The 11635-nt window shown below is 34.4% G+C and overlaps 2 protein-coding genes across 5 annotated transcripts in view; both read left to right on the forward strand.

Annotated features, from left to right (window-relative positions):
- The first annotated feature begins 73 nt into the window (after window positions 1-73).
- On the forward strand, window positions 74-1845 carry LOC102597798 (protein ASPARTIC PROTEASE IN GUARD CELL 2). Its single transcript, XM_006360781.2, has one exon. The coding sequence runs from the start codon at window positions 128-130 to the stop codon at window positions 1565-1567; it is 1440 nt and encodes a 479-aa protein (XP_006360843.1). The 5' UTR covers window positions 74-127; the 3' UTR covers window positions 1568-1845.
- Window positions 1846-7930: 6085 nt separating this feature from the next.
- The window catches only part of LOC102598110 (FRIGIDA-like protein 3), a 7890-nt gene continuing 4185 nt past the window's right edge, over window positions 7931-11635 (forward strand). For 2 of the 4 annotated variants that reach the window (XM_006360783.2, XM_006360782.2), the window contains exon 1: window positions 7931-8036. The gene's annotated coding sequence lies outside the window, so the exon portion shown is untranslated. Of the gene's footprint in view, window positions 8037-8781; window positions 8860-11635 lie in introns of those variants that run through there. The other 2 variants (XM_015315017.1, XM_015315018.1) reach the window with 2 other exon arrangements.

Raw genomic sequence — 11635 nt, forward strand, 5'->3', positions numbered from 1 at the left:
CCACAACCCCCCCCCCCCTAAAACCCACACACCCACCCCTCAAACCCTTTTTCTTCTATTCACATCCCAAAACCTTAAAAACAAATTAAAAACTCTCAACTTCCCTCTCACCACACACACAAAAAAAATGTTTCTCCCCTTTCTTGCCTTGGCAATTTTGCTCATTTTCTCTCCTACCACAAATGCAACAACTTCAAGTGAAATCAAGAACTCAACTCATGAAATCTTCAATGTAAAAGAATCCATTGCCCAATTAGACACAAAACCCCAAACCCCATTTGAAAATCAAGAAGAATTTCATGTTGATAATGAAATTGAACAAGAAAATGGAAATTGGAAACTCAAGCTCAAGCTCATTCACAGAGACAAACTACAAATTCCCCATTTTCCTTATAATAATAACAAAGTATTTGAAGGTCGAATCAATAGAGATTTGAAAAGGGTGTCTAGTATCATTCATAGAATTGAAAATGGTGGTGTTAATTACCGGGTTGAGGAATTCGGGTCGGATCTTATTTCGGGTATGGATCAAGGTAGTGGGGAATATTTTGTTAGGATTGGGGTAGGTAGTCCAGCTAAGAACCAATACATGGTTCTTGATTCTGGTAGTGATATTGTTTGGGTACAGTGTCAGCCCTGTACCCAATGTTATCACCAATCCGACCCGGTATTCGACCCATCTCTTTCCGTGTCGTTTACTGGCGTCCCATGTGGGTCGTCAGTATGCGACCGGGTTGAGAATTCTGGTTGTCATTCGGGTCGGTGTAAATATGAGGTTATGTATGGTGATGGTTCATATACTAAAGGCACAATGGCAATTGAAACATTGACATTTGGTCACACTATGGTTAAAAATGTTGCTATTGGTTGTGGACATAGAAATAGTGGCATGTTTACAGCTGCTGCTGGATTATTGGGCCTTGGCGGTGGGTCCATGTCACTAGTGGGCCAACTCGGCGGGCAAACGGGCGGTGCATTTAGTTATTGTTTAGTGAGTCGGGGCACCGACTCGACCGGGTCACTCGAGTTCGGTCGAGGGGTGTTACCGGTCGGTGCGGCGTGGGTGCCGCTTATTCGAAATCCACTAACCCCAAGTTTTTACTATATAGGGTTATCAGGGCTCGGAGTCGGAGGAGTCCGAGTACCGATATCGGAAGACGTGTTTAAGATCACCGAGCTCGGGGACGGTGGAGTCGTCATGGACACAGGGACGGCCGTGACACGACTACCCTCAGAGGCGTACGTGGCGTTTCGAGACGCGTTTATAGTCGAAACCGTGTCGCTCCCTAGGGCACCAGCCGTGTCGATATTTGACACGTGTTATGACCTAGACGGGTTCGTGACGGTTCGGGTACCGACCGTTTCGTTCTTCCTTTCGGGTGGGCAAATCCTGACCCTGCCAGCTAGGAACTTTCTAATTCCAGTGAATGACAAGGGTACATTCTGTTTTGCATTTGCTCCATCACCATCAAAACTTTCTATAATAGGAAACATCCAACAAGAAGGCATCCAAATTTCATTTGATGGAGCAAATGGTTTTGTGGGATTTGGTCCCAATATTTGCTAGCTTATATAATTATTATATTATGTAAAAAATGATTGACGTTCTTAATTTTTTATAATTTTTTCTTGAGAGGTGTAATTTTACGATTAGTAGCTAGAGTGAATTTTTTGTTAGTATAGTACTACAATAACAACATATTCAGTATAGTTTATGAGGTTTGAAGAGAATGATGAATTGACGTGTTATTCTAAAAAGGTAGAGAGGTTGTTTCTGAACGTTATATAATATTAGTTCTTTTAAAATATTATGATTGAAGATATGAAGTAAAGAATTTGGTTCCATTTGCTAGTGCTTTTTAATTAAGTAAACTTATGTGGCTACTCTATGTAGTACCTAATGATTATAATCCCAAAGGTATGTCCTTTACTTGTTTTAGGGAGTAAACATAGATTCTATAAAACATTATTTTTATACTTATTGATCAACTTTAATATCCCCAATAAAGACATCTTAGGGAAGAATTATTATCAATGTATTTTAATTAGTTATAGTTTGGTTTATTTAGTTTATTTTCACATATATATATGTTACTAAATCAAAATTACTATTGATAATTGTGCTTTGTTGTAGCTCACTTTAATTACAAAATATTGTCAATGTAATGGAGTTTTGCACTATTAAGTTCTTTACTTGTTATAACAGGAGTAACCTGTCTTATTTTTATAATTATAAATTTTACATTCTAAGATGACTTGCATATAAATATTATTTTGACTATCCGATCAGTATACATAAGTTAAACTCCTAATAAAAAATAAACAAGGGTGTGTTTAGGAAAGGTGTTAAGTAAAAGTAATTGTTAAATAATAATAGTCAAAACATTGTTATAGACATAAATTTGGAGTCAAAAGTAGATAAGAAAAAAGGGGATTTACAAAACAAGAGGATCCAAGAGAACCTTTTTTTCTTCTTCTTGTTCCCCCCTACCCCCCTACCCCTCACCTCCAACCTTACACACAACACACTTTTTATTTTTATTTTTTTGTTTATCTTATTTTGAGTAGAAATAATTCAAAGTCCCTACAAGGTATAATGGACATGATTCTGACAAAACAAAATGGTTTCTCATTGCCATTAATGTCCAACACCAACTTTTACAATCTTTTTTTTTTGAATTTTTTGAGATTCCTTTACTTACTTTTTTACTTTCTTTATTAGTGAATGACTATACATATTTCATTACAACTTTCTTTCTTACTTTCTTAATCTCAAAATACTTATCCTGTTTTTTATTTACATATTTTTTTTAAACAATATTAATCATTTAATAGGATTTTTTGATTATATTTTATCTTTATTTATATTATATTGTAAGATATTATTCTCTTTTCATTAAATATTTCCTATATTTATGTGTTATAATTGAGGTGTTTAAATTGTAGTCTTCAAGAACAGTTATAGTTATTACCAATGATAAAATCAAAAAAAATTAAAATAAGTACTTTAAGATAATATATTTAGTAAGGATGATAAGTATTTTGCGAGGAGGGGAGTACTTATTAATATATCCACCAGAGCGGAGTTAGGGGGTACAAGAGGTTTATTCTAACTCTTTTTGCTGAAAAATAATATTATTATGTATCCAGCTATTAAATTTCCTTAATTTTTTTTATTTATTTACTTTTTTATATTCTAAATACTTTCGTCACTCATAGACGGAGAAATCAAAAGTGCACATATAAATTAATTGAAGATTAAGATGTACTTAAATCAAAACATCACAAGCATCAAACTTTTTGTCCCTATATATACAGAAAAATTAACAGAGTGACAAAGACAAGAGAGGAAAATATTGAAAAAAGTTGTGTTAAAATCATGAGAAGAGAGGAGTCAGCCACCACCAAGGTGAACATGTGAAACTAATCACTACTTTTCGCCATGTGTTCGATATTTATATTGAAGTTTGATTAAATTTAGATTCGTATTAGTAAGTTTCACTGTAGGAGGTAAAATGTTTTTGAATATTGACGGCTTCATATCCAAAATGACTTAAACTCAAAATTTCTAATTAAAAATGAAAAAGTACTTATAACTCCACCAAAATCGTTGTTTGGTAGTATTGTTCTACCTTTGTTGCATCTGAAGTTGGAAGTTTGTTCCACCAATTACTTTTTGTAAAGGTGTTTGCTTTTTCACTCTTTTGCAGAATTGACATTGCAATGCTTACATACTACATCTCCTCACCTTGTAGTGTTAGCACATTCAATGAGGAGAGGACATTTCGACACACAAAACATTTTGTAACTATGCAAGTTTGGGAAGGATCGCACGTTAGGGATGTTATGTAGATAGCCTACTTTGACGCAAACATCAACGACTGAATAGGGATGTTATGTAGATAGCCTACTTTGACGCAAACATCAACGACTGAATAGGGATGTTATGTAGATAGCCTACTTTGACGCAAACATCAACGACTGAATAGGGATGTTATGTAGATAGCCTACTTTGACGCAAACATCAACGACTGAATAGGGATGTTATGTAGATAGCCTACTTTGACGCAAACATCAACGACTGAATAGGGATGTTATGTAGATAGCCTACTTTGACGCAAACATCAACGACTGAATAGGGATGTTATGTAGATAGCCTACTTTGACGCAAACATCAACGACTGAATAGGGATGTTATGTAGATAGCCTACTTTGACGCAAACATCAACGACTGAATAGGGATGTTATGTAGATAGCCTACTTTGACGCAAACATCAACGACTGAATAGGGATGTTATGTAGATAGCCTACTTTGACGCAAACATCAACGACTGAATAGGGATGTTATGTAGATAGCCTACTTTGACGCAAACATCAACGACTGAATAGGGATGTTATGTAGATAGCCTACTTTGACGCAAACATCAACGACTGATTTCGCGACTTAAATATATAACTTATAGTTCACAGGAAGATAAATTTATCATAGCTAGAGACTTCCCTTCAAATTCTCTTCCAATCATAACAAGATAAATATATCTATATATTTTTTTGCAAATCAAATACCAAATAGAGAGACATTAACTTATATGGAAGTGATAAAATGAAAGTCCATGTTGATATACCAATATAAGGGTCTCTTACTAGTCAATGAAGTGAGTCGAACATCGTAGAAAACCATGATTCAATCCCTCCTTAGAGTCAATATTGACGGCCAGAATTCTCTGATATTTATGTTGGCGAGAGATATCTTAAAGAAATGGATATGCATGCCTCAACCCCAAAAACTAGTTTATAATGTGTGGATTGCTCAAGACCATATAAAGAGATCATTCATCTCATTAACCACACCAATGTGAGACTTCTTCTCTTTTCAACACCCCACCTCACGGTTAGAACTGAACATCTAGAAGATGAACAATTTAATACGAGGGTCCATTAACCACCGATATGGGATGGATCCTCCTACGGTACGATGTAAAACTAGCTCATAGTTAAGGAAAAGATTGTCCAGAAATCACTTCATCTCGTTAACCATCGATATAAGACTACTTCACTCTTAATAAATAGCACCTACCTAATAAAAAATTAAACAGACACAATCAGTTGATCCCAACACCATCGCTATTATTAAAACACAAGTACATTAAGGTCAATTTTGCAAATATCTTTTATAGATGTAGTAGGTACATGATATTATATTACTGTTGGATCACATGAAAACTTCTCTATCTTCTCTCTCCAACTCAAGAATTTTGAAATTAAGCATTGATGAGAGACCCCACAAATTTCAACATAATTTTCTTCATGAAATTGTGATGAAAAGAAAGGAATCAATAAAAGGCAAGGCCTGTCTTTGCTCAGAAATTTGGATCAATAAGAGAATATACACACTTTACCACTAAGAAAGTGAGATTGTGGAATTATCAAGTTATTTCAATATAAAATTTGGAATTAAAATTTTAAAATGCATAGTTGTTGATATAGTGAAAATCAAAATAAAATGTATATCAACGTTATAACATTATTCACCATATATAAAAGGCGAAATTGTTTGTCATATTTATCATGTATTTTATTTTGAACCAAACGATCCCACGCTAAAAAAAAAACAAATTTTCAAGAATTACAAAAAAAGGGCAAAGTGAAAGATGAAATGCGCCTAAGGTTGTATATAAGTAAGCAGCTTTATTTCTCTTCTTTTACTTTTTACTTTGTTTTACAAAAATAAACTTTATTTCTTTCTTGATTATTTGAGTTAAAAGTTTCTTGAATTACATATTGCTATAGGTTTTAGTCTAAATTAGTAAAAGAGAAATATATGTTTTAGTCTAAATTAGAAAAAGAAAAATATTACTTAAGTTTGTTTTCCATGGTACTTTTTTTGTTGTTGTTGACGAGAAAATCCACAATTACTACCCTTCTGGTGTGCACAAGTAACTTTCGCTCCAGTATAATAGTTCGAAACAAACTTGATTTTCAACCAAGCACACATATATATATATCATTATTTGAATACAAGTTACTACGTAGAATACACACAACAAAGTAATAGCACACTAACTAAGGAGAAATTAACATAGAAGAAGGTAGCTAGAAAGGGATGAGATACTATAACAGAGAAAGGAGATGAGAGATAACTGACAGCCAAAACTTCCACATATTTTTCATAACCGTTCTTTCTAATCCCTAGAGCTTTTTAAAAATAGCTAATTGGGCTTGAATTCCAAGTAGTGCCGGCAAAATGAGCCCATGTTTTAATGGGTTGGGTGAGTGATTTTTTACATGAGTAAAATATGGGTTGATAACCATATTCAACCCATAAAAATATGGGTAAAGTATGGATTAGTCAAATGGGTTAAGCTTCTAACTTTTATTCACTATAAATTCATGATATCACTAAAAATATTGTAATTTCTCTTGCCTTTTATGTTCTTCTATAGAACTAATTATTTTTCACTATAATTGGAAAAGTGAAGTCTTTGGCCCTCCAAAAATATGTATTTTAAATGTACATTTCTTTTGTTACTTATAATTATATTTTTTTAATTGTTTAATTTTATATTGGACAATAAATACATAGTGTAAAATACGCAAATTATGTATTAGTATTGACATTGCTTAAAGTGCATTAAGCATGTTTTAGTCCTAAAATGCAAATATTCATTTACTTTGAAATTAAAAATATTTTCCCCTTGTTATTACATAATTTTATTTTATATTGAAAAGTTATAGGATTTTTTTCTTTTATGATACAATAAAACTAAATGAAGCATTTTCAACATTTTTCATCTAAAAAAAAGATTAAAATATTTTCTCCATGTTGAATTCTTAAGTAGAGTACTATTTACTCATGAAAATATGGGTAAACTAGTATTTTACCCAACCCATTTCTTACCCAATTTATTTTAACCCATATCAAATATGGGCGGGTTGAATTAATTATAACCCATTTTATGTTGACCCATTTTCAACCCGCCCACATTTGACCCAACCCGCCCATTTGCCACCACTAATCCCAAATAAAACTCTCCAATATTTTACTCGGCTCAATAATATCAACTGATTCAGTCTTATTTACCACGTGTAACCCATATACCCTTATATAGTTATTTTGGTTCTCAACAACTGCACAGAAGAGATAAACCGCATTAGATAAGTCCTGTGCAATGAGTTCGATTAAAAAAACATATAGAGGATTGGAAACTTATATGAACCCTCCATTTAAAAGATCGCCTACTCAATAGCCAACTCGACCACCTTCGTGGGGGCGCTACTTTTTTTTTTTGAAATAGTGATTCTAAAAGCAACTATTTGTGCACTTCACCCCAAAATCAAACAAAAAAAAAGGCAAAATGTTAATATGAAAACTTACATAAATTCCACTAGTTTAGAAGCTATTTGCTTAGGTACACTCTAATTTGTAATATTATGTATCTTACAAGATTTTGGTGCGTCCAGGTACATCCAAATACATGTATCTCAGGATACATGAGGTCAAATTTGTTCTAGCTACATTGTATCCAAGTGAATTTGCATGTATCTGGGATGCATAAAAATTCTTTCTTGCCTCTCTCCTATCTCGCTCGCCACTTTCCTATGTATCTGTGATACATAACAAAATCTCACCCGCATCCCTCCCCATCTCACTCGCCTCTCTCCCTATTTTGGTGTATCTAGTAGCAAAAATATACAAATCTAAGTGTATTTTTTTAAATATATGGTAGAAAACTCATAATTAGTTGTAAGATATGTAATATTTTGAAAGCATAGATACCAATAGTATATATGAAGAGCTATGAACTCCATGTCAAAAGGCTTATTCATACTGGGCTAGAACTGAGCTATAATGGGCTTATTGTTAGCCCATAAAGCATTAATAATCAAATTTTAGGCCCAAACCTTTTAGTGCAAATTCGAAAACCAGATAATTCTATATTCACTGACGGTTCGTTTCTTCTTCTGAAATTTGTAACCACCGAAATTCCGAATCGGAGCTCCGGCGACCCTCCGGATTTGGCCCTCTTCTCTGTCAGGTTCCTTTAGACTGTAGAATTTCTATTTGCGTTTTTTTTATATGATTTTTCCATGATATATAATTGGTTATCTCAGTTTTTTTTTTCGTTTTTTTTTTTGCTGTTTTATATCTCTATTGTGCTGAAAATTGGGAAATAGTTAGGGTTTGTAAGCTTCCATGTATATAATTTTAAGCATGTTCTTTCAATTCGTTGTAATCTATATGTATATCATGTTATTTGATGATATTTGGAGAAATGTGTTTTGGGTTTAACGGTAAAAGGAATAGTATCAATTTATATTTTGGTTATAGAATTGTATGTTTGTGTTAGGGATACAAAAACAACAACATATCCCGTGTAATCACACAAAGTGGGGTATGGGGAGGGTAGTGTGTACGCAGACCTTATCTCTAAAAGGTAAAGAGGATAGGTTGTTTCCGATAGACCCTCAACGTAAGTAAAAGCATTGTAAAGCAGTTCGAAATTAGAAACAATGGGAGTGAAGAAACCAAGATAAAATGCTAAAGAAAGCATGAAGTAGTATACTAAAAGCGAAACAATCACTACCACAAAATTTGGAGTGCTAGAAACAGTAAATAGTGACATAAATGGAATGATAGGTAGTTTTAGATAATATCTAAATTGCCTTAAAAGAAAAAATATTTAGTATTGGATAAAATTTGGGTATACTTGCAGTGTAGGAATAGATGACTCACTTTCTCTAATGCCTCCCCACAAAGGAAACAACTAGAGCATAAGGCTATCCCACTTTTCTTCAAGTTATCTTGAGTCAGAGCAACTTCTTTGGCAAATAACCATATGAAACATGAGATTATATGAGGTATTTTGCTTCTCCATATTTGTTTCCATGGCCAACTATGTGTTTGTGGGGTTGTCTGATTCATCAACTTGTAGGCTGAGTTAACTTTGAATTCCCCTCTGCTATTTCCCTTCCACCACATAACATCTTCCCCTGTTTGTAGCCCATTAAAAGCTTCCACAGTGTTGAGAAATTTCGCCACTCTTGCTATTTCCCTGTCATTATATTCTCTTCTGAAATTAAAGCTCCACCCCTGTTTTGTCCATAACTCTGCTATAATATTTTGTTGTCCCAGAACCAGAACTATATTGTATATGTCAGGGATTCCAGGTTTCCCTTTTCATGTCACTCATCTTTCCAAAATCTTGTCTTACTTCTATTACAACTTTGATCTTTGCATTACTCTTAACTTCCTCCCACATGTCTCTTATTGATCTCCACAAACTCACTCCATAAGGTATAATCACTTCTTTGGTCATCCACATATCTTCACCTTCATATTTTGCACTTATTACCCTTTTCCATAGCATATGATTTTCATTGGCAAACTTCCACAACTATTTCATTCTGAGAGCTTTACTTTGCACCTTCAGGTTCTTTATCCCCATACCGCCTACCTTCTTGCTAGTTATCACTACTTTCCACTTCACTAGATGGAAGCCTTTCCTCTCCTTGTTGCCATGCCATAGAAACTTTCTCCTGATATTGTCCAGTCTCTTGATGACTCTTGTTGTATTGGGAACAAGGTCATCATTAAGTTGGCAAGGCATCTAGGACTGAGTTAATGAGAGTTAAGGTTGCCTCCGAAGGACAGATATTGAGTTTTTCATCTAGTCAATTTATTTTCACACTTCTCTAGCACACCATTCCATATATCAATAGAGTTGTATTCTCCACCTAGAGGCATGCCCAAGTAAGTTGTTGGTAGAGTACCAATTTCCCCACGAAGGATTGCTGCTAGGCAGTTCATATTAATGATTTCATTGATTAAATACACTAAGCTCTTACCTTCCGTTGATATGTAGTCCAGACATTCCTTCAAACAGAATCATTAAGAGTGTATAACCCTCAAATATTTCATTTGTTGTTCCTCAGCATCACAAAAACTTAGGGTATCACCTGTTACTGCAGGTGTGTCACCTCCAAACTGTCACCACCCTCTCTAGCAACATCAAAACTTTTTCAACCAGGCTCTGTTGTTTGTTGTTTTGATCATACTATTCAACCCCTTCATAGTGATTAAGAACAAAAAAGGTGACAATGGGTCACCTTGCCTAAGACCTCTTTGAGTATTGAAAATTCTGCAGGGGCTCCATTAATAAGCACGGAAAACTTGAAAGTTGAAATACAATACTTTATCCATCTCAACCTTTTCTGGCCGAAGCCCATTCTTTCCATTATCTTCGGTAGATACCTCCCGTTGACATGATCATATTCTTTCTCTATGTCCAGCTTGCATAGTATACCAGGTTTCTTCTGGAATCTATAGCTTCATTAGCAATCAACACAACATCCATGATCTGTCTACCTCTAATAAATGCCATATGTTGGGAATCAACCAATTATAAATCACCCCTTTCAGCCTCTCAGGCAGTACTTAGGAGAGTAGTTTGTACATGCTACCTATCAAGCTTATAGGTCTGAAAGTCCTTAGCTCCTTTGCTCCTTTCTTCTTTGGTATGAGTACAATGAATGTTGCATAAAAACTTTTCTCAAAAACTTCTTGTTCCTGGAAGTTTTTGAAAAGTATCCATTATGTCTCGTTTAACAATTTCCCAACACTTGATGAAGAATCTCACAGTGAATCTATCAGGACCAGGTGCCTTACCCACTGCACACATCTTCAGACATCTCAACACTTCACTCTCTACAAAGTTGGCTTGTAATGTTTCTTTTTCCTACTCTGTTATGACTGGACATTGGACATCTTGAAAAGTAGGCCTCCGTTGAGCAGTTTTAGTGTACAATTTTTCAATAGAAACAATGATTTCCCCTTTAATTTTGTGTGGCTCTTGAGTGATTTCTCCCTGTACCATGAGCTGATATATGTTATTATATTAGACATTCTTTTATTTTACTCTCCCTATGCTGATTGTGCTTTTGTCTCTTTCACTCGCTGCCCTAAAAAACTTTTATGGAAATTTTTTTCCTTTTTGCTTTATCCAAGATAATATTTATTATAGTTTTCTTATTGATTTTTTACACTATCGTGTTCAAATATGATTGTCTTTTTTATGACAAGTGTTAAATTTGTGTACTTATATTTTTTGATTGGTAGTTAAGGGAGCACCCAGGACCTTAAAATGTTGGATCTGCCACTGAGTTCAGGGGTAAATGTGAGGTTTAGTGAACTTTTGAGATGAGAAAACGTCTAAATTGAATTGTGAGACAAATTATTTGGTATTTGGATGAAACAGATTCAACTGGAGGGAAATGTATACAGAGAAATCATACAGGTGCGTGCGTGCGCGTGTATATAGAATGAAGTGGAAGTGAAAGTAAAAGGCTATAAAATGAATACAGAGAAATCATACATATGTGCGTGCATGTGTGTATTTAAAGAATGAAGAGAAAGTGAAAGTAAAAGGCTAATAAAATATATACAATTATTAATTACTCTTATATCTCAATGGAATGGACACATCCATTAACTCTTGTATGCAATGCCTCTTATGTTTTACTGAATGAAATGAAAAGCACTGAAGTAGGTCACATGCTATGCCTGAAAGGTTCTAGGAATTCCTAGGCACAAGGCAGGCGTCAACCTCCCCCCCCCCCCCCCCACAACATAAACAAA

The sequence above is a fragment of the Solanum tuberosum genome, unplaced genomic scaffold (assembly GCF_000226075.1).
Source record: "Solanum tuberosum cultivar DM 1-3 516 R44 unplaced genomic scaffold, SolTub_3.0 scf00330, whole genome shotgun sequence".
NCBI lineage: Eukaryota > Viridiplantae > Streptophyta > Magnoliopsida > Solanales > Solanaceae > Solanum > Solanum tuberosum.

Excerpts from the sequence above, each read along its gene's own strand:
- LOC102597798 (XM_006360781.2), top strand. The coding sequence starts at position 128 with ATGTTTCTCCCCTTTCTTGCCTTGGCAATTTTGCTCATTTTCTCTCCT.